At 40.8% G+C, this 23,191-nt stretch overlaps 1 protein-coding gene, 1 long non-coding RNA gene and 1 pseudogene across 3 annotated transcripts; 2 read left to right on the top strand and 1 right to left on the bottom strand.

Annotated features, from left to right (window-relative positions):
• The first annotated feature begins 3,819 nt into the window (after window positions 1-3,819).
• Window positions 3,820-9,020, top strand: LOC144635796 (uncharacterized; annotated as a pseudogene). The gene is made up of 3 exons (XR_013567419.1): window positions 3,820-3,942; window positions 5,925-6,591; window positions 7,214-9,020. The product of XR_013567419.1 is annotated as an uncharacterized LOC144635796 (transcript).
• A 2,889-nt stretch (window positions 9,021-11,909) lies between these two features.
• On the top strand, window positions 11,910-14,904 carry LOC144635856 (uncharacterized). Its single transcript, XR_013567428.1, has 2 exons — window positions 11,910-12,281; window positions 14,688-14,904. It is a non-coding gene; the product is annotated as an uncharacterized LOC144635856 (long non-coding RNA).
• Window positions 14,905-16,292: 1,388 nt separating this feature from the next.
• On the bottom strand, window positions 16,293-21,948 carry LOC144637174 (monocarboxylate transporter 10-like). Its single transcript, XM_078496309.1, has 5 exons — window positions 21,789-21,948; window positions 18,929-19,493; window positions 18,647-18,770; window positions 17,443-17,812; window positions 16,293-16,813 (listed from the first exon to the last, which is right to left on the bottom strand). The coding sequence occupies exons 1-5, from the start codon at window positions 21,946-21,948 to the stop codon at window positions 16,665-16,667; spliced, it is 1,368 nt and encodes a 455-aa protein (XP_078352435.1). The 3' UTR covers window positions 16,293-16,664.
• Between the last annotated feature and the right edge of the window lie 1,243 nt (window positions 21,949-23,191).

Raw genomic sequence — 23,191 nt, 5'->3', positions numbered from 1 at the left:
CATCCTTACTGCGCAGAATTTTACGCGTAATAAGCGCGCCACATAAACAAAATGGCGGCTTTTTTCTATGTGGCTTAGTCCACGAGAGAAGTAAATTGTCGCTTTCTTGTAAACGAGTCTGGTGACCTATCAATTTTTTCTCATATTTTGGGTGTAGCGATCAAGTTCTTTCTGTAAAATGAAAACAGATCAATTCTTGTGTTTAAAAAATAAATTATCGCTAAAAACGTGTACTTTGCTAGTACTCGCAGAGGAATTTTAAAGGAATTATATGAAATATACAAGGTCTTCCTGCTCCTAAACGAATCTGGTGACCCCCCTTTTTTATTTCAAAATTTAAGTTCCCTTAAAGTAATAAACCAATAGGCGAAGTTTGGTTAAAAAATTGTGTTCAGTTCTATTTCAGGGCAATGACCTTAATGCAATTCAGTTAAGCCGTTACTCCTCCCCCAAGAAAACGGTTTTAATATCAGGGCAGAAAGGGGGATTGCAGGGAGCCTGGAACAAACTACATTTATTAGTATCCAGAGTATCTTATAGTCGTTTTATGTAGTTATTGTGTTTCGGTTTTCTATGCATTTAGGATTTGAGCAAAGTTATCTTGTAATTAGCTCTAGATAACCCTCAGATTACAGAGATTACCTAGGGCGTCATATTAGGTAGATCAAGCTTTCAGTTAAATAGCCCAATAAAGCAATTAAACACCGAATCAAAAATCCTGTGACATAGTGTTAGTACAATTCAAATTTCGAAGCCAAGGCCTGTAACTCGTGCAACTTAATTAGATAAAGATAGACTTTTACGTACCTTTAAAATGCTTCACTTCAACGTTAATCGCCATTTTCTAAGATTCTTAACCATACTACGAATAAATTGCTGTAGCAACTGATTATGTTACAAAAGACGGGATTTATGTCAAGTCATTTCCTTCGATTTAAAGAACCGACTTTCTTACAGTGAATATCATAAAACCGTGAACACTTTTATTGACCTTGAATACGAAAATTGTTGCAGAAAATCATCAAATGATAGCTCAAAATGGCGGAAAATGTTAAAACATGGACAGTGATGGAGTCAAAAGTTTTTTTGGAACAGTTTGACAACTAGTTTCTCTAATTTTTCTTTCTAAGCATAATTTTAGTGTTTACGATTTTCGTATTTTCAATGTAACTCCTCTGAAATTTTCCTTCTGCAATTGCAAAGTGAGTGGAATCAATGTTTGGGTAGTTAGCTTTGAAGAATTAGTCGACTAAGAAGTCCAAGACCTTTTCTCGCGTCTGCATGATACAGAGGTGGATACGTATGATTAGAAAAAGTAAAGTGGTGATCTTAGCAGTGAAATTGCAATTAAAGAAACTGCAAAGAAAGAATCCTGAAAAAAACTCAGGGCTTCAATGTGTGGCTTCATAGCTCAGTCGGTAGAGTATCGCACCGGTATCGCGGTTCATATCCAGTTGAAGCCCTGATTTTTTTTTTTTTTTCAGGCTTCTTGAGCAATAGGTGGTTTTCACTGTCACGCCACTGTCACGCCGCGAAAAACTTAATAAATCCAAAACTATTGAGTCAAAAAATCAAGAATATTACAGGTTGTAGAAAACCACTATATAAACTACTTGTCCAAGTCTCAGGTCTGTACGTTATTCCGTACTCGAGTTATCCGTCAAAATGTTCCACGCAAATTTAGAGAGCACAGTATGGAAACGCAATGTTGGAGTCCAACTGCTTGGACTCCAACATGGCGAACCGAAATCAATGAAAAAATCTGGCATTAAATTCTGCTACAAAAAGCGGTCAGTTCACCCTCATGAACAACTAAACATTCACATAAACACTTCCCGCAAAACCTCGACTGTTCAGATTGTTAAAAATCGCAGGATGAGGCATTTTTTAAAGAAAACGTGAAAGCCATCTGGTGGCCATCTTTGATCTCGTGTGGCGTGAAACTCCGAAATTCAAAATGCTCTATCTTAAAGACGGCGATTGCTATAGAGTTAAAAACCTCCAACAAGATATATATTAAGGACGTCTAATAAACAGTGACGGATAAAAACTCAGGGGTCTTGCGATTCTGGGTTTAGAATTTTGATGACGTTTCTAGCAAGTATCCTGTGATATCGCGTGAGAGAAATCTCGATTGCTTTTGTTTTTCAATGAGCTGTGGAATAAGTGTCGTCAGACCAAATCACGTATTTAAGAATCGACTGTACCCGCGGTTAATCGTAAGCAATAGTTTCTATAAAAGCCCATTGCACGTGATCAAAGCAGCTTGCTTCGACTGTCGACTCTGTCAGGACCAGGTGGGGACTTACAATTTGAAGTTTCTTTGATCGAGCTCAAATTCATACGCAAATCTATGCAAGTATTTTACCACGTTGATGATCAGCCATGAGCTTTAATTTGTTTTCAAAGGGGTTTTCTGTGCGCTTATTTTGGGCGGGGAGGAGAGGGATGCTTATTTTTGGAGGGAATTTTGCGTTTGAAAATTTTATGGGATTACCGTAATGATTCGGATTAGCGCCCGGGGCGCTTATTTACTTTTGGCACTTTAAGGGAGGGCGCTTATTCGAGACAGGGCGCTTATTCGGGACAGGGCGCTTATTTAATTTTTTGCGAAACAACCAAATGTTCAAAACAAAACTTTACTATATTTAAAATAACTAGCAATAAAATAAACTGTAACAGTAACAAATTGTCGAAAGTTCAGCTACTTTTACAATAATTGTTCATTTTAGCAGTAAATATATACGTGTACGGTACGGTGAATGTTCATGAGTTTATCTTTTAGACGTCGACGACTTCAGTAGGGTCAGTTAGCCACAATAGGAGCGCTTTTAAAAATAGGGGCGCGGATAAGAATGGGGGCGCTTATTGGAATAGGGGCGCTTATTAACAAAAAACACATTCGAAGGGGGGCGCTTATTCGGAAGGGGGCGCTTATTGGAAGGAGGGCGCTTAATCGAATCATTACGGTACCGCATGTTTTGAAACGCGCCTGTATGAAACAAGAGACCTGTAATGGATTACTATTCCATTTGAGGGGGGAGAGGGTAGCAATATTCCCAGTCACTTCCTGGCAACGGAAACCGCGGAAATGGAATCGTGAAGGCCTTGTAACTCAGTTAGACTCAAAGACACACTTTACCTTACCGAACAAACCCTGCGATTCAATTAAAGACTATTTATGTCGAGCGCCATTAATATTTTTAAAGATTCTTTAACTTACTACAGGTAAGTTGCTGTAGCTACTATGTCACAAAAGACGGGATTCATGTCATGTCAGTTCCTGGGATTTAACTGCTATCAAATTTTCCTTTTGCACCGGTTTTGTGAGTGGAATGTTTAGGAAGCAATTTTTGAAGAATTAGTCGGTACAACGTCCAACACCTTTCCTCACACATGCAGATGCGTCACCTAGGGGTAAAGTGGGGGGGAGGAGGGATTAGTCTAGGATTAAATTAACATGTGTACAGCCGTCCCGCTCCGCTCAAAATGAGCAGGACGGCTGTACACAGGCTAGGATAAAATTGACACGGCGTTGCGTTTTGGGGGTATGAAAATTAGCTTGTCTCTGTCTTTGTTTTTTTTTTTTTTTTTTTTGACTTAATTAAAATATTTTTTGTATTTTTGTTTCTTTTTAATCAATGACAAACAGTTTGCTTGATGAAATCTTTTTTTGCGGCCCCTATAAAGATACCAAAGTATTTGACGTCACGTTGATTGCGTGATGACTAAGGGCTCTAAAGTGTGGTCCTGGAAATGAGTCAGTTGGTCACGCCTGTGAACTTCCTGTTAGCCTGCGTTGCAGGCGTCTGTGCTGATATTCCGTCGAATTCCGCGTGGATTTATTCCTCGTACTCCTGGGATTACACGTTCGTTTCTTACTCGTTTGTGCATTTGAAAGCTCATCGTGATTATACCCAAAGTCATCTTCTTGTTTGATTGGTAAGGGAATCACTGCTTGTTAAACGTACAGTCTATATTCATTACAGTGTTAAGCCTCTTCGCCATCTTAGATTTAAATGATTGCATCCTCCCATTGCGTAGCTTTTTAACGTCCAGGTGATTTATATCGAAAGGAAACGTTAGATGCGCTGTATGTTATTCACAGTGATGAATAACCCCGGGGGGGGGCTACTTGGAAAGGTTTGATACGGGGAGGCTCCGCCCCGAGCTCTTACCCCTTACCCTTTTATATACCATTTTGACAGAAATTGTACCCCTTTCGTATACCTTTTATTGAAAAAAGGTGCCCCTTTCACATACCTAAATGACATGACATATGCCTAAAACAAAAAGCCTTATTCTCATTTTTATGAAGCGTTTATATATAAATTTAATAAATTAAAATGATATAGCCAAGAGGTGCGTCTGTTCGAGATATTTTTATTAAAGGCCACCTTCAATACCTAAATGACAGATTTCCCTACCCTTTCACATACCTAAACTTGTGAAATTCCTACCCTTTTATATACCTCAAGCGTGAAAAAGGTACCCCTTTCGGGCGGAGCCTCCCGTATAGGCTATTATAGGGAGTGCCCCCCCCCCGGGTGAATAACTCCCGGGATAACTCAGTCGTCGGCGAGTGATTTGATAGTGACTCTTGCATTTTTAGATTACGGTATTTTGATTGTTTACAGCGCCAAGTTGCCAAGTTCCCCAGTGATTAATAAGTTCCAAGACTTAAAAGAAATTAATTTATGATTGAAATGGCCGGCTTTTTCCATAAATTCGAGCCCATTTTCGTCAATTTAGATGGAGTTCATTGTTGCGAAATCATTTCTTACAACGGGTGACAGTCTGCGAAAGCAATAGAAATGAATCGTTTGTTGACAGACATGTCGATATAATTAAAGATTTTTTAATTGGCGATTGCGTTACGTTTTGAGGGCGGAGTATTTTAATAGAGCAAGTTTCGAAGCAGTCAATTTTATATTGGCGATTACGTTACGTTTTCAGCGGCGGATTATTTAGAGCAAGTTTCGAAGCATTCTCACACGTAACCGTGTGGAAAAAATTAAAAAAAAATGGCTCTCCTGTTTGCCTTGGCTAGTGTGATGTCTCCTGTTCCTGGAGTCGGTTTAAAGCCATTCAGAAAGAAAGTTTAACTCGCCTAAATGGCTTTACACGGCTCCAGGAACACAAAGACATCAAAATAACTCAAGGCAAACATACAGTATTTACTCGAATAAGCACCGCGGCGTGCGGCGCTTATTTAAAATTTGGACGCCACAAAGAATCTAATATTTTACAGTAATTGAAAACAGCGTCTTTTGATTGTTAGTATTCGTCTCTTGCTGAAAAGAGAAGTGGCGCTAGCTGTCTTGGCAAAGTTCGTGGCGTTCACAACATTTACATGTTGGATAGAAAAACTAATGGGCGAGAGATAAATCAATCACTTTAAACTGCAAAACATCGCTACATGTATCGCTATTGATGGAAAGAAATTTGTTTTAGAGTTGCTTTGTAGTGCTGTTTTTAAGTTTAACGGAATTCATTGAATAAGCGCCGCATCGGGACTGCGGCGCTTATTCGGGGGCGGCGCTTATTCGAGTAAATACGGGTATTAATGAAAGCCATTTTTGTTTAACTTCTTTTCTTGATTTCTTCTCCGTATTTAGAGCAATTTCCGAAGTATTCTCATACATTGTCTTTAAACAGCTGAAAACACGACGCAATCGCCAACTGCATCTGCATAATGTCGAGTAGATCGTATACAGCGTCTGGGCCGCCTGTGCTAAGATTGACAGTCTTAACGTTTCTAAATATCGCTTTGTAAGGCAATCCCCAAACCCCTCCCCCGCCCCTCCCCGCACGCTCCCCTTTCCTTCACCGTCCGGATATAGTAGGCCGCAGGTAGGGCGGGGTCTTGAAATACTTCACCAATGCAAATAAAAAACGATATTAAATATTACTTTTAAAACCAGGATCTAATCATGGCTAGTGCTGTACCGACTTCTTCATCAACAAAAGAGACAACTAACTACGCTAGGCTGTGTCGTCTGCTGGTCGATATTGGAACCCAGGCCTTAAGAGACACATTCGATGCCATCCATTCGCCAGCAAATCTACACGCAGTTTTGGCGGGAAGCATAACCACGTTGCAGCCTCTCAGAGCAAGGAAGATTATCAACCCAATACAATGGGGAAAACTTTTTCCTGCCATCCCTACTTCCGTGTCTTCACGCGACTTTGACACAACTCTGTTAATGGTTCTGTTAAGGAACTTGTGTGGTTTAATTCCTCCGCTGACTGGCTGGGATGCTTTACCTGCCGTAACAGACCTGAGCCGAGAAGCGGATATCGCTCGTGTGAAGTATTTTAGAAACACTGTGAACGGTCACGCTGAGAACGCTTCCGTTGATGATGCAACCTTCAATGACTACTGGCGTGACATCCGGGACACTTTGGCCAGACTGGGAGGCGTTACGTACGAAGCTGCTATTGACGAGCTTAGAAAAGAGTGCATGGACCCTGAAGTTCAAGATCACTTTAAGGAACTCCTGAGTCAGTGGAAAAAGGACGATGACAACATTAAAGAACAGCTGAATGAAATTAGGAAAATGCTGCATGTTCTGACTGCATCAAATCAAGGTAATGTAGCAAAGTGAAATAAATGAAGAGAAGATCCTCGCAGTGCGGCTTGCCGGGACTCTGCCGGGACATCTGCGAAAAAGGTTCGAGTCCCGGCAAGCCTGATTTTTTCAGGCTTTTTTTTCGCAACTACTTAAGTTGTGTTCATGCATAACTGCGAGGATCTTCTCTTCATTTATTCTTCATCCGCAGTTCAAATATATGATTTCATATATTCATAATTTCAAAGTGAAATAAACTCTTTACCAAATACAACGCTAACATCAACACAGTGCGAATTAGTAACTGTTGTTTGTGACCGAAAACGCCGTTTCAGTGTGGACGGTTGGCCCATCCGGGTAAAAAAAATGTGCGTTTTAAAATTTACCCGTGTCTCTTAGCATGGCCTTAGCATGTCAAATCACTAGGAGGTACGAAGAAGGTCCCGACTGAAAATAGGACAGGAACGCCTGAGTTCTCTGTATTGAATGTGATATAATAAATTGCGAGATATTCCAAGTATAAAGTAAAATTATGGAAATAAAAAATGTGGAATATCGTAAGTATTTGAAGTAATTGAGAGAACGCGAAAAACAATTAGTTTTATTATTTATTATTTTTTTTTTTTACCTTTTGTTTTAAGGTGAAGTTACGAAGCCTAAAGAGACGACGTGCGGACTCGCCATGTGCAAAGAAAAATACCACGAGAATGAAGCACTGGAATATTATTGTCGACAATGTAAAGTCTGCATTTGTCTCAAGTGTTTACACACACGACATGACCATCACCAAAAAACTGAAATACAGCAAGCTGCTGAAGAACGAAAGGTACCAATGGCGAACGTCCTGGACAAATCCAAGACAGAAGTTGTCGTTGTCGAAAGTAAAATAAATGAACAAATCGAATTGAGGAATAAAAGCAAAGCAAGGATCGTTGCCGCTGAGAATAAGATGACGGAAATTGTGGAAGAACTTGTTCGAGATTTGAGGGAACATGAAATGGCGATCAAGACAAAATTGACTGAAATCAATGAAACACAAGAAACAATTCACGAAGCGCATCTTGAAAAATTCCAGTTGTTCGCTAGTGAACTGAAAAATTCGATTGAACGTGGGGAAATTAAAGTATTTATGAAAGAGGCAGCGGTCTTGAAATTCTACAAGACGAAGATAATGTCTTTGGAGGCCTTGAAGAGCTTTTAAAGCAGAGTCAGGAAATGAAAATCTACAAGCCAGAGCATGTTAATTTTGTTGTAAATAGAGGAACTGAAGCAGGCCTTCGACGCTTGCTTCCACTTGGTCAAGTTGTTGCTAGTAGCACTGATCATTCACAATCAGTAGCTGAAGGAAACGGTTTAAAAGAAGCGGACTGTGGCACTGAAACTAGCTTCACAGTCACTACTCGAGATTCAGAGGGAAATCAGTTTTATCACGAACAAGACCAAGTGACTGTCACCATCAGCTCATCAACAGGAGAAGAGGAAGCGAATGTCGAAGATTGCAAAGATGGCAATTACACAGTGCATTACAAGCCAACGAGTGTTGGACGACACGAGGTTGGAATCGAAGTTAATGGCTGGCCGCTGACTGGCAGTCCCTGGCGTTTACACGTGTCGACACATCGTTACCAAGTGGTGATGTCGTTTGGGTCATATGGAAGACGACAAGGAGAGTTTGCGCGCCCGTGGGGTATTGCAAAGGATGAAAGAACAGGGAACATTGCCGTAGCGGATTATGGAAATAAGCGCATTCAGATGTTAAATGAGAGTTGGAAATACCTAAGGACAATAGGAGAGGTGAATGGATTAAGATCTGGCGCTGTGAAGTTAGGTTATCCAATGTCAGTGGTATTCTCGAGGAATGGTGATATCTTGGTCACTCATGAACAGACTCCACATTCAGAAGAAATGTCTGCAATTACTGACCGCGATGAGTTTATCAAACAGTTCAGTGAGCATTTGTTGAAACCACTCAGTGTGTTTGTTAAAACTGACGGTGATGGTCACGTGATCGTGTGTGACGTAGGTGACAAGACGATCAAGGTCCTCTCTCCCGACGGGGCAGAATTGCTGCAGTCCTTCAGTGCCCCGAATTATTGTCATGAGACCCCGAGGTTTGCTTTTTATCATCACGACAAGTTCTTTGTGTCATATCGAGAGGTTCATTGTGTCAAGGTTTTCAATACGGAAGGAGTATTTCTGTATGATATTGGCAGCGCGGGATCTGGAAAAGGACAACTGTATCGCCCTCGGGCACTTGCTGTTGACGCCTTTGGGAACCTAATCGTTTGTGACACTGGTTACAAGAAACTGAAAGTGTTCACACTGGATGGAAAAGTTCTTACCTCGATTGGTGAAGAAATCGCAAGTCTCTGGTTCGTGACTGTCTGCAGCAATGGAGATGTCCTGGTTTCTGATGATCGCAGACGTTGTATTAACGTTTTGCAATAAACTATTCGCACCACCGAAAAGATACAAAGTAAGTTTTATGACACTTGAGGGGACTGGCTCGTGGAAGTCTCGCCTGATCTCAGTCTCAGAAGTGCCGGATGGTTTCATTTTTGTTTGTTTGTTTTTTAAAAGAAACAATTAGTAAATACTATCTAGCATCCAGCCGAAAGAAACTGACTCAAGATGCTTTGAATCAGATGTCAACTTGTGAACTGATGAATTTTATTTCTAGTTAGTCTGATAATATTGCTACTGTAAATACTCGCTTCTGATTGGTCAAAAGCAGATCAATAAAACCCAAATTGTATCGAAAGGTGACCAATTAATTTTTAATTGTATTGTTCACATTTGGCGTAACGCTAAAACGAGGAATGTAGTCGGAAACAGTGAGTCTACTCCTGGCGAAAACGCTGCTGAACAGCAAGAAAAAGTAAACTACTGAGAATAGAAATCTACACTGATTTGACAAAAGGTGGACTCCGGGATCCGTGCTTGAAGGCCGACGGTAGTCGCTGCGGTAGTAGCTGAGTCGTAGACCTAGCAGCCCTAGGGAGCTCAGGCATTAAATTGCTGGCTTGCTAAAAGGGTGGGCATAGTCAAGTTTTGGGTTATTTTCACCAGACTTTGCCAGTCAGAGCAATGTCATGGTATTTTAATGATGATTGTCTTGTGTTTGGCAGCTGGCTGCAGCCCTGTGGCAACTTGACTGTCATTGGGGGTGACTAGGCACTCCACCTAGCCCCCTGGACTTTGCCAGTCAGAGTAATGCCATGGTATTTTACTCATGATTGTCATGCTTTTGACAGCCCTCTGGCAGATTGGCTGTCATCGGGGGTGACAGGGCACTCCACCTAGCCCCCTGGTCTAGCCAGGGGCCCTCAGGGAGAGGGAGGGTAGTGAATTTCAGCCTTTCTGTCAGCCTGCTGGGCACCTTTTGTTAAACAAGGGAGAAATATAAGGCCCGGGCCAAACGTCGAACTTCACATGAGACGAACTAAACTGAGCGAATTAAGTTCGTGATAAGTTCGACGTTTAACTCAGTTGAGTTCGTCCGACTGAATTTGGATTGACCAACACGTTTTATTCGTCTGCTTCAAATGGATAGAACGTGTGAAGATCGACTGTGAGACAAACCTCGATCTTTTCATGAAACGAACTTAGTGAATAAAATAAAAATTTGTATGTTCATGTATTTTTAGCCTCGATATTCGTTCTTGCTGCTCTGAATTTGGCTTGACGGTCGGTTCGACGAATTATGTTCGAAGTTTGACCCAACGATCGAGCTTTACCTGTTTGGGTCGACGAAAATTGCAATTTAGTTTGTCTCATATGAAGTTCGACGTTTGGCCCCGGGCCTAAGTTTCACATTGACAAACTGATTCTGGTCTCTCCGTAACGAAGCAAGCAAGTTGCATTTACGGTTGCTGCGTTTTAAAATATAAGGAAATCGGTCCTTTTTCTCGAAGCAATTGGGGATTAATTGTACTTGTGAATACACATCGGACTAAATGGTTAGTGCAATTTATTACTTTCTACAATAGGTGAGCCGAATATTCAGTGAAATTCCCAGGCTCCTCGAGAAAGCAAGCAAATGGCAGCGACCGAAGTAGGCTCGATTTCCAGCCGCTGCTTTTTTGGTAGTTCAGTGGACACTGAATAGAGATGTTCGACTTCAAGCCATGCCATGGGCGGGGTCACTGTGTTGTGTTCCGGACAAGACACTTATCTCTCACAGCGCTTCTCTCCACTCAATAGTATAAATGGGTATCAGCGAACCAGTGTTAGGGCGACCTGGGAAAATACTAAGGGGGGGGGGGGGTAACCTGTAATGGATTTGCATTACACCCGGGGGCCGCGCGCGGGTTTAGCAATACTCCCATCTGTTGAATTGCTGACCTGGTAGCTATGTTCGAAGACAGACTTTACTGCACCCAACAAAATAAATGTTTACTCGGTTCCTCGTTTTTAAAAATTTTTAAAATTTTTAAAAACGTGAGAAAGAAAGAAATAGAGGCCACAGGCACAGAAATAAGAAAGGAACGGATTACTATAAATTAAGAATAAACGAATAATAGTGGAAATCAGGTAGTTATAATTAATTCCGGCAGCAAAGGGAAAATTCTAGGAGACACTGCCGCAGACTTGTCTGTAAAATGTAAGGAAAAATAGTTGCTAATGGATTTGGCTCGAAGGGAAGAGTTTGATCGTAGCACGAGTCAAGTTCGAGCCCGAGTCAACTTCGAGTCACGAGTCAACTTCGAGTCAAGTTAAATTTTTTTTTTTTTTTTTTGCAGTTTTATTTTTAATTGCTGTTTGAAAATTATATACGTACCGGAGGTATAAGAACAGCAAGATTTGAGTCATTTGACCTCTTCTTTCAGTTTCACTGTCGATTGCGACAGTTTAGTCCTGCATTTGCTGCATTTGTTCGCAACTGCTTTTCAAACGTAGGGTCACCCTTTCATTTCTTGTATGGGAACTCTGTGGATAAAACAAGATTGCGCTCGAGTCAAGAAGGGCTAATATTTTTGAACTTCACGTCAATTTTCACGCTTTCCTGTTGAAATGGAACCTCTGCCTCAGCTGTGTGTAATTAATACAGGTAGGAATCTGTGAGGAAAATCTATTATGAATGCCGAGGAACGTTTGAAAAGCAGTTGCGAACAAATGCAGGACTAAACTGTCGCAATCGACAGTGAAACTGAAAGAAGAGGTCAAATGACTCAAATCTTGCTGTTCTTATACCTCCGGTACGTATATAATTTTCACACAGCAATTAAAAATAAAACTGCAAAAAAAAAAAGAAATTTAACTTGACTCGAAGTTGACTCGTGACTCGAAGTTGACTCGGGCTCGAACTTGACTCGTGCTACGATCAAACTCCGAAGGGAACATTATTACAAACAATAGAACACAAGTGAAAACGTCTTTAAATACTTCGTGCATATGAGAACAATGATTACGATATGTTGAAATATTTTCACCACTAAATAAAGCAAGGAAGCTACATAATGATTGGTTTACAGTCAGTGTAAGATACGGGCCCTTTTTATAACACATCAAGTAGAAATGAATTACCCAACTCGGTAGACATCAATTACTTATTAGCTGAATCAATATATCCTTAAACAAAGCCAAAGTCTCATAATCATATCAGAGGTTTGTAAGCTGGTCAGTAAAGCGAAGACGTTTCTCTAACAATGAAGATTGCTGTGATCCTGTGCTTTGTTCTTTGGGTGATTTGTGCTGCCGATGGGGAAGGCAAGTTGTTTCGATTTTCTTTTCAAAATAGTCAATTGTATACACTAAAATACCATGCACTAGCATACATTTTGAAATTTGAAATGGAGTCATCTCTATGGCTGGCTGTGATCTTACTTTACTTTATTTCACTTTACCTTAAGGTCGCGCAGGACCCTTGCTCATTAATATATTCATTAGCCAAATTTCTTGTTGGAGTGCTGTCTTGTAAAGCTTTAATTCACTACATTTTGAATATCGATTCCTCTAAAATTTAATAAGTATACCCAGGGATGATGGAATTACATCATGATTGTCCTTTTACTGAAAGATGACCGTTGTCTGTGATGTTACAAGCCCTTAAAAGTTTAACTGAAGATAATGCGATTTTGTGTCCAAGTTTTCAGCTAGCACAGCGCACCAAATTAAATGATTATATAGCCTAGTGATAAGTCGTAACTTCTTTTGTGTTCCCACTAGAACGAAATTTTCGATTTCAAAAACTGCTACAAGTTAATGGCTTCTAAGAGAGTAAAAATGTGAAATCTAAACTTTGAAACATGCTATCTTCATTTTGAAAAGGAAATTTAAAAATTCGCTCTAGCCAGAACACAATAGAGTACACCAAGTTTATGTTCCTCGCGAATCAACTCTTGAAATTCTATATCGGCGGGGAAAACTTGGACACAAAATTGCAGGTTTTGAGGCTTCCGAAGACCTTCCGAGTCGATGTTTACAACAACGTGTGCTTTATTTAAAGCTGTGAATCTAATTATGATAATTCGCTATGTTCCAGCGCACGGGATGCGAGGCTGAGAACAATACCGTGTAATTACTTGTACAAAGAACTCTGAGAAAAAAAATTCTCATGAATATTCGTTTGTTGTCGGCTTCAGTCGTCGCAGTTCGTGCATACCGGCTTTAAATAAATACATACATAATGATTTCAAGGGTCCTGCGCGACCTTAAACTGACATTTATTTCAATTGAAGAGGTTAACGTCCACCAACCGGCGATATTTTCGTTTTTTACTCGGACAAACCTACTTTTGTTCCTGCATGTTCAGAGAAATAGTCAGAAAAAATTTGGTTGTTTGTCTTAATCACTGTTCATCCATCCTTCGATTTCAGAGATTAGAAATTCTCCCATTTAAAAGCACTTTCCCGCCTCTGCGCTTTTTTACCAAAGTCGTAATTTGTCCCTATCAGTTTTCTGTTGGAAGTGGTGCTTTAGACCATTCTTGTGATGAATAATTTCATGTTATTGCGTTTACCTGCACCAATTTTGATCAATTTTCAGTCACTCATTAAGATTCCATGGTCAGGATATGCAACAGTTTTTTTCTTACGCGCATCTCTTTATATAATTCTTGGATCCTTTCTTCGCACTTGCATAAAGTTCTGAAGTTAATTTGATGAAAATTGGTAGCATTCAGTAAATTTAGTTGAAATTTAAGCTTAATTTTTGCCGCTGCAAACTTAGTTGCCAAGACATGTGTCATTTATTGTAACAGAGAATAGCAAATATCTCCTTGAGATTTAGAATTGTATTGTCAGGAATATCAATGCCTCGATCAATTTGAAGAATTTTAACATTCAGCCCGTGGTACATGGTTATTTCCCCTCTGTGGAGTCTCTTCGGCCGGAACAAATTCCACAAAGGAGGTCTCGCAAAAAGCGCTTTACTACCCAGGCTATCTGGCTTCTCAGAAGGCAAATTATCAATCAATATATAGCCAACGTATTTGTTGCAGGTTAAATTGGTTTTCAGGTTAAACCTGTTTCCAGCCTAGTTTAATCTGTTTCAACCTGAAGATAACAATCTATTGGATATCGTTTTAATGAATTCCAGTTATTTTATGTCATTGTGAAAGTGTTATCTTTAGGTTGAAGCTGATTACTGAAAACGAATTTAACCTGAAAACCAATTAAACCTGTAACATATACATTGGCGGCGGAGCAAGGGGGCAAGGGGGACTGTAGCCCCCCTAAACGAAAACTTAGGGGCTCAGCTCCCCCCTCCCCCACGTTTTGGCGCCGAAAATATCGCAAGCGCATCGTAAAAAAATTAGTTTGTCAAGATATTCCGTCCCGTAAGTGAGTTTAAACATCTTCGAAACTTCCTTGGAAGTCTTCGGGGGACTTCTTTTATCTTCGGAAAAGTTCGAATATGATCGGAAACGTTCGCTTGGCCTTCGAACAACAATCGGACAATCTTCAGTCTAGGAAATGCTCAGAAAAACAAAAAGTTGCTAGAACGGTAAAAAGTTGCTCCAAATATGAAAACCCTTTGAGTATTTTTGGGTCAGTCGTAGCCCCTCCACGTTCCAAAACGCTCTGCCGCCTCTGATATACTCATGGAACAAGCCAAAAAGTGAAATTCCACGAACATCATTTTTAACACGACTTTGTATTTTTTCTTTTTCAGAGTGTACAGGAGACGAAGTAAGCAAAGCAGGCTGTAAGAACGGCGGAACATGTCAAGTAACTAAAGAGTATTACTGCCATTGTGACAGGCCATGGTACGGTACCAAGTGTCAAATGAGGGCCAGTCCAAAGGGAAGGATGGTACACTATGGAAAGTGACGCTAAACTCAGTCAAGCCGACCAAGAAATTTGCACGAGGCAGTAGAGAAAAGATATAGTCTCAATGCGCATTAGGTTGCAACACAATTACAATTTATATGCATGTTTGTTATGTGAGAGAAAGCAGTAAAAACTCCAGTCTAAACCTGTTCAACTTTGTGGTGATTCTGTTATATAGTATTATCGGTTTAGCCTTCAAATGTTTAACTGAGGTGAATAAAAATCATTCTGAATCTAGCAAAATTACCGATTGTCTTCTAATATTGAAACTTCTGCACAAGCCCGAAAACTTGTTCAGGCCAAAAATAAAGTGATTTGTAAAGCTCTCGAAAAAGATCGAAAACGGTTTGTGGTTTTTCACAAAACGAACGAACATTTAGGCCCGAAAAACTTATGTCATTTTACCTCGATAATTTACGGGAGTTCAGAAGCTCCCGGAGAGCTTTTTTTTTTTTTTTTTGTCCCAATAAAATGGCGTTAGCCAGAGCACTTTTCCTAACAATAGCGACAACCATTACACGTCCGAAAATTCAAAATAGCGGCGCGTAGAAAATTTAAAAGCGATAATCTCTTCCCCTTTTTGTTGTTCTTGTCCTGAAAAATTTGGAATTAAGGCATTATTTCAAACGGTTCAACGTCAACTTGTCGTCAGAGTGGAGGATCCTTGTAACGTTGTTTGAAGTGTGCATATCGCAAGACATATCAGTTTACCAGCGTTTTATGCCCAAAGCAATTTTAGACCAAAACAGTCTATGTAACAATGCACATCTCGAACAAGATGTCATTTTCCTGATCGTATTTTTCTGTCATTACTGTAAAAATAACCCCTTAATCTAGCCGTAAACTCGAATAATTTTTTTTTTTCGGAGTTCGAGATGGCACATCCTACTGTACCTGTACATAGCTTATATAGTGGATTGCCTTTGCCCCTCCACCCCCCCCCCTCCCACACCCCGGCTGCTAGCAGTGGTTCGACACTTCCCCGGGGCTTAAAGGCTGTCTTCAACATGATCGCTGTTTATCCAACTGTGTTTAGTTTTATGTTTATTTAGTACTTTACTTGTTCACCCTGTGTTCACCCCGCGCAATGTACATAGTATAACGAGCGTAATTAAGGTTATTTGTAATACAACATCTGACATCTCCGGTGATGTAATGAAGTGCAACGCACAAAGTGTAGCGCTGTGTTGTTTAGTGTCTAAAGAAAACGCAAAGGAGCAACACATCAGCCCTAGGCTGCCATCTTTATAGACCTTTGTTTTTCAAATAAAGTATGTATGTATGTATGTATGTATGTATGTATGTATGTATGTATGTATGTATGTATGTATGTATGTATGTATGTATGTATGTATGTATGTATGTATGTATGTATGTATGTATGTATGTATGTATGTATGTATGTATGTATGTATGTATGTATGTATGTATGTATGTATGTATAAAGATATAGGACAAAAACCGCGTAGCAACCGTCAAAGAGGAATTATAAAATTATAATTATTATTTTTTATATAATTCCTATTTCACAGGTGCTACGCGGTTCCTATCTTATATCTATATCACTTGAACACATACCGCGACTCACTATCTAAATTACCCCGACCTACTTCCGTCTGGCCTCGTAGCTCACTCGGTAGAGCGTCGGAATATCTAATAGCTTTTAATCCGGAGGTCGTGGGTTGAAATCCCCCCAGTGTCAAGATTTTCTCTGCTCCGTGGGATCACTTTCAACAGGGAAGTAACCCAGGGAGATTTGGTGTATCGGCAATATTGCCTACTACCGGCACCCAATCATATGAAAAAAACAATTCCTTCATCATACAAGTCTTTTCTGTTCGACTGATCGATGTGCTTCCTTTTTCTTGAGCCACAACAGGACAACAGGAAGAATTCCTGCAAACTGCATCAGAATTCCAGCCACTGTAAATGACCACATGTACCCATCAAATTTGTCAGCCAGAAATCCTGGAAAATGGAAAACCATTCATGGTATTGATTTAATCATATAAAAAAGAATAGATTAGATATTTTATGTGCGCTGGGGAAAGGGAAAGGCCTTTTATAGCCACTTTACTGCACAGAAAAGCAGGAAATTTAAAATGGTGACAACACAGACAGACAACGCTCGGGACAACAAAGTGCCAAAGTGTTTTCTCTTTGGTGCAACCTCATATAGAAGAGAGACACTAGAAAGTTTGTCTCTGGTAACGACAGGCGTCACAAAATGTAACGTCATAGGTTAGCAGGGAGGGAAGCGCTTGGATTGACTGACTGACTGACTGACTGACTGACTGACTGGCTGACGGACTGACTGACTGACTGACCGACTGACTGACTGACTGATTGACTGACTGACGGACTGACTGACTAAATGAATGACTGGCTGACTGATTGATGACTGACTGACTGACCGACTGACTGACTGACTGACTGACTGACGGACTGGCTGGCCGACGGACGGACGGACGGACTGACTAACTGACTGACTGACTGACTAAATGAATGACTGGCTGGCTGGCTGATTGATTGATTGATTGATTGATTGATTGATTGATTGATTGGGAGTGGGAACAATGCAAACTGGACATGCCTACCAGCTAGTGGAGGACCTCCTGCTATCCCTAACGACAGTAAACAAGATCCCAGGCCCAATGCCGCAGCTCTGCGCTTTTCGTCCACTGTGAACATTAGAAGTGAGTTCATCGTTGTGATGAAAATTCCGTCACCAACTCCGTAAACTACTGCAAATGCAAGAATTCCCGTGTAGTCTTTTAATAGCGGTAGCGCAATAGTCATAAAGGCCACAAGTAGGTCTCCAAACTGATAAACAAATATCGCATTTACCCAGGGAATGTCGCACAGTCTTCCGGTCATGACACGGGAAACTGACGATGCTAAACCAAGAAAAATAAACAGCTTGGATGCTGAGTCAGCCGAAATTCCGATTTCTAAGCAATGTTTAACCTGCAACGAAAACGACACATGGAAAATAAATTTTTTACTTGAATCAAATATGATACTGAGTCATTTTTTTTACATACAATTATATATGATGATGACACGAAGTCAATTTTCCTTATCCTATAGTTTAAGTTGCATGGGGATTTGACCAAACATTTACACAAACTTATCTCGTTTTATAAGCTTCTCTTGAATCAGAAGAGAGATTAAGCATGACGTTATACGGTTAACGGCAAACACGAGCTTGCCTTTCATTTTGTAACCTTTTTATCGAGTTCCAAAATTAATCCCTCATATCATAAAAAATAGGGAAAAAATCCCACGTTCACAACAAACACAAAACTACTCATTTCCGCGTACGAACGCCAAACGGCAAAAAGTTGAATTTTTGCCGTTTGCGGGAAAAATAAACGTCAAGCTTAATCTCTTTAATATTTTGAAAAGACCTCCAGGTTGCTTTAACAAGTCGCCGGTACATAATTGTTCTCCTAGTTGGGGAGAGTTACTATTCAAGTTAAGTATCTAGTCCAAGACTCAACCAGGACTCGAGTCAGGGACTGCAGGGACTGGAATACAGTAGCCATAAGGCCACCACCATCCTAATATAATTTCAAATCGATTTTCTCTCCTCCGTAGCGGATTCTGAGGCGATCATAGAACGCAAGGGCGCGCGTAGAGCCACGGAAAAAAGGAGATGGCGCCGCTCTTCTTCTCTTTCCCGTCGTGCATTGCTAGCATACATTTCCCTTTCCTCAGTCTTCCCACGCGCACTAGTACGCGAACAGAAGCCACTGTGAGAACTGAGGGAGAACTGATTATCATAACTTGGTTACTCACCAAATGCAACTGTGGCGTGTAGTGTCCCAGACACATCAGTGTCAGACTAATAACTACGATGGTAAAAGAGGGAACCTTGAACACTGAAAAGTCCATAAGTTTTCCTGTGTTCTTCTTTTTCCAACTTTCATATCAGTGATACCAGCATCTTCAGTATAAGTAACCGAAAGCAGTGTTCTTTCTTCGTCGTTCGAAGCAAATATCTCTGTTCTGGAAGCAGAGGGCTTGGAGAACTTACATGTACCAATACCTTCCATAGCATTGTTGTTCTTATTTGCTGACTTTGAAAACGATTCCGTTTTCAAATCATTATTATTGACTGATTTAACAACTTCAATGTTAGAGGAAGCTGCCGCCGTAGAAGGAGATTCCGAGCTTTCAGGCTGCAGCAGGCCAACCCGAGTTGTTTTGCTGTCCTCTTCTTCTACAGGTTCCCCATACGACGCTCCGCAGACAGATACAAGACAAAGCAATGCACTTGTGATCCTGTATGTGGCCCTCCAACCGACCGTGTCCAGCCAGAGCTGTAGAAAGGGGCCCATAACGAGGACCCCAACGCTACCTCCTACTGAAACGACCCCTACAGCAAGAGCCTGGTATTTGCGGAAATTTTTAGCCGTTATAAGAAAGGACGCCATAAATATCAAAGAATCTCCCAATCCAAACAGAAAGCTGTAGGTGAAAAACATTAACGGAAAGCTACAAGAATAAGAAGTCAACAACAAGCCGACGGCGCATGTCAGACCCCCAGCGATGACGGTGAGGCGACATCCAATCGTTTTGCAAAGAACTGATCCCAATGGACATAGGAAAAAAGTTAAAGCAATCGCCAGCGATCCGAGCCAAACTGAAATCACAAAGAGTTAATTTGCATTAGTACAAGACTCGCCCTATCCAGTCTTTGCATGAACCCCAAATTTAATCAGTTGAAAATAAAATACGCATATTTATGATCATGATGCCCATATATGCATGGTTAGGAAGTCTTGTATGTCGTTCTAAAAGCGCAATTCGTTGACAATTTGTTAAATAATAAACAATTGTCCTATCTTTGTCTTGGGAATATCGTCTAAAAACTGGTCGGCGAATTCAGTTTGTTAATCTTCGGTAATGATTAATTTTTCGGCTATTGTCTCGTTCGCTGTTGACTGACAAATGAGCCGTGGTATTTAGGCTACGTTTACAAGGGACCGGAACGGAACCCTTCCGAACCGGAGCGGACCGGATCGGCTTCTGTTTACATGGAACCGTTTGGAACCGATCCAGGTGGTTACATGGAAGCAGTCCGGAACGGATCCATAACTGGACCTGCAAAATAGCAGGTCCAGTTTTGGAACCGTTCCGGACCGGTTCCAGAACGGTCCCGTGAAAACAAAAGGCCTATCCGGTCTAGCCTGCGCCGCAGACGAACAAAACCCCGGTTTAGTGCGTGACGCACTATACCGGGGTTTTGTTCGTCTGCAACGCAGGCTAATCCGGTCCGATATCTAATATTTTGCGCGCGAAATTTAACTTGTACCCTAGCCAAAAGGAAAAAAAAGAACCGGTCTTTCACACTGGCCAGTTTAGCATGTAATATATCAAACACGAGCGACAGTGTTTCATCGGGATATCCAAACACCGAGAAGAGAGTTGAAAATCCGAAACTGGATCAGGCGTTCTTTTTTTCGAAAGGGAGAGGAAAAAAGAACGCCTGATACATTTATTTAACCGGCCGCCAACCGCCCCCAAATTTAAATAAACTAAGGTGTCGTCGAACTGTCAAGCCCCTCTTTGTAGTTGGCGGCAAATTCGGGACTCGGATTTCCACGAGGCGTGAAAAACGTCTGCAGAATAATTGTGTACAGCCTGCCTGTATTAAAACTTTGCCGTGCTGAAATAAAAATTGCTTTTAGTAGCAGGATGAGATGGCGCTCGCGAACATATATTTATCAGCTGTAGATACAGTAGATGCTTTCCCTTTATTTCAGCTCACAAAAAAACAAGGAATTCACCGACAAGAGCTGTTTCACGGCGGATAGTCGTGTCGCTTTTGTAAACAATCCAACACCTCTGGAATATCGTTTGGTAAATTAAACTTTTCCCCAAAACTCATTGGAAGAACTGCCAAAACATCTTCACGAAATCAAATTATGCATTGTCGAACACTCTATCTGTTCTACCTTCAGAGGATTACACTTGAAATTTGTCAGGGCTTCAGCTATTAAACGTAGAAGAAAACTCGTTCACGCAATAAACACGCCTCGTCTACCACCAGCTCCCGGCCGGAAGTCTCGTTGAAATGTGACAGCCAATCAGTCCACACCGCTTCATTGAGTATTGTTTCTCGACCAATCAGACAAAAAGCCAGAATATGGCTTTTTTACATGACTTTCGACAAGTAATTGTATCATGCCCTCCTTCCCCCGCAGCAGTAGCAGGGAGGGAGGGCATGATTTCAGGTTACTGTTTTGCAGGTCCGACGATCGCGCCGGACAGGAAAGGCGGTGGGGAGGCGGTACGGGTCACAGGCCCGTGTAAACGAAAGACCTATCTTGTCTGAGTTTAGGACGGCATCCATTTAACGAAAAAAACCCGGCAGGACCCATGCGAACATTGCCTTACAGTATCTGTGTGATATTCAGTGTTATTGTCTCTACCTGTCTTTTCTGTATACAATTTGCATATGGTCAGAAAACAAACTCGATATTTATGGGAACTGCGCATTTCCAATCCATTTCTAATCATTTGAGTTTGAATAGTCTGCAGAGAAGCCGGCGGTTTAGACTGTCTGCGACGCAAGCTAAGTTTGAATTGAAATGCAATTATTTTGTTCCACGACACCTAGGCCTTTTGAAGACCAATATCCTTTTGTATTGCAACCGTTGTTTCCCAATCGGAAGGATCAAGGATATTAAATTCACATAATCCAAGCATAATTCGCAGTCGCGCTGGTAAACAACGCTTCATCTTTTAATTTATTTTTTATACGATAAAAATTTTACTTCACATTCACATTCAAATCGAAGCACCGGCAAAGAACGCGCTGTGTTAGTCATTATGCTCGCGAGTATATAGTTATTTTTCAACCATCATTGTCTTTCGATTCGATTCGGGTAGAAGTGTACCGGTTGGGCTAAGATAGAATGATTGGTTCACTTACCAGTTTTTTGCCTCCCCTCGTCGAACTGTTTCATCAGTTCTGGCATCATTACTCCAAAGCTAAGGCAAAACCCAAGGCTCGAAGCCTGAAAAACAGAAGCACAGATGCAAGCGAACCACGACCATAAGCTGTCAGGCTGATGGTTTTTTCTGCAAACCATTTTCGCTCGTTGTTCGTATGTCAGGAAATCGATCGATAGTGGTCGGGCTCACGCAGCCAAATGAAAGCCCTAAACAACGATAAGCTGCCGTTTGATAATGACGACAAAACGGAGTGCAAATAAAACTTCCAAACCACGTTATGAATGATTGATGCTCGGGGATAGATGACCCTGACTAAAAATATATATAGCTAATATGGCATAAATGTAAATTTATACTAATTAATTCATCTTTAGAACTAACGCGTAACAAACACTGTTTGTCTGGAAATATGTTTGTCTCTTTGCTTGCGCACGCAAACTACCAAATATTCTTGCTAAACCACAAAGTCTTAAAATTTCATTGATTACCCAAGTTAAAAGTTCAATCGAGTTTTACAGCCTCGCATGGTTTCATCCTAATGGCACAAATTCAAAATGATATCCGATAAAAATGATATGCCAGTGCATTCAGGAAACACTTACCTGGCCTACATGCTGAGAGCATCCAGTTTCGTTGCTATTTGCGGGTGAAACAAGAGCCGAAAGCTCTTCCCGTTACATTGACCGCACGCTAACAGGCCTGGCACGCTAATGAAAAATTGGGGAAAAAATGGTGGTCTGGCAATAACGTAATCAGCGAAAAGATGCATATTTAGATGCGAATATATGGGTATTCAATTAATTGCCCTCTGGTACTTTTGGGCGAAACTTAGGCCCCGTCCACACTGACCCGGATAAATTTGAAAACGGAGAAATTTTAAAACGCCGCGTAAAATGTTTTCCGTCCACATTAACCCTGGTAAATTTGAAAACGATACGCTTCATTAGTAAGTTAAAGTAAAAGTAAAGTCTTTATTTAACGAGGATAGCACTAAAATAGCATAAAAATTCTAACAAACCAGTGGTCCTCTAAAATTATTTACAATAAAATATAAAGATGCGTTTTCAAATTTACCCGGGTCAGTGTGGACGGGGCCTTAGCAACGAAAGAGTTGAAAGGAAGAGTTCGTCGCCCAGAAAACAAAGAAAATAACCATTTACTCTTGAACGGTTTGATATGGCCCTGCCCTACCTGGGAGCCTGGCGTCGCAATCAAAGATTAGGGAATGCGTTCGACATGCATATTGACGTGTCCTGTTCGAATTTGAAAATACAACTCTGCCATACAGCTGATGTGAAACTGCAAAATATACACGGTAGTCTAATAAAATCCTAACGGTAAAAGCAACCAAAAATATACAAAATAAATGAACAACGAAGA

The sequence above is a fragment of the Oculina patagonica genome, chromosome 13 (genome assembly GCF_052425735.1).
Source record: "Oculina patagonica isolate OP01 chromosome 13, crgOcupat, whole genome shotgun sequence".
NCBI lineage: Eukaryota > Metazoa > Cnidaria > Anthozoa > Scleractinia > Oculinidae > Oculina > Oculina patagonica.
Note: the sequence above shows the minus strand (reverse complement) of the source record. Positions and strands in the feature narration are given on the sequence as shown.

What these genes read in the sequence shown, in the direction of transcription:
- LOC144637174 (XM_078496309.1), bottom strand. Translation starts at nt 21,948, where the DNA reads ATGGTTTGCAGAAAAAACCATCAGCCTGACAGCTTATGGTCGTGGTTC. An exon ending in AAAACGGAATCGTTTTCAAA is followed by an intron (nt 18,771 to 18,928) that starts GTCAGCAAATAA and finishes CTGATATGAAAG; the next exon opens with TTGGAAAAAGAAGAACACAG. An exon ending in ACACGCCACAGTTGCATTTG is followed by an intron (nt 17,813 to 18,646) that starts GTGAGTAACCAA and finishes TTTTCGTTGCAG; the next exon opens with GTTAAACATTGCTTAGAAAT.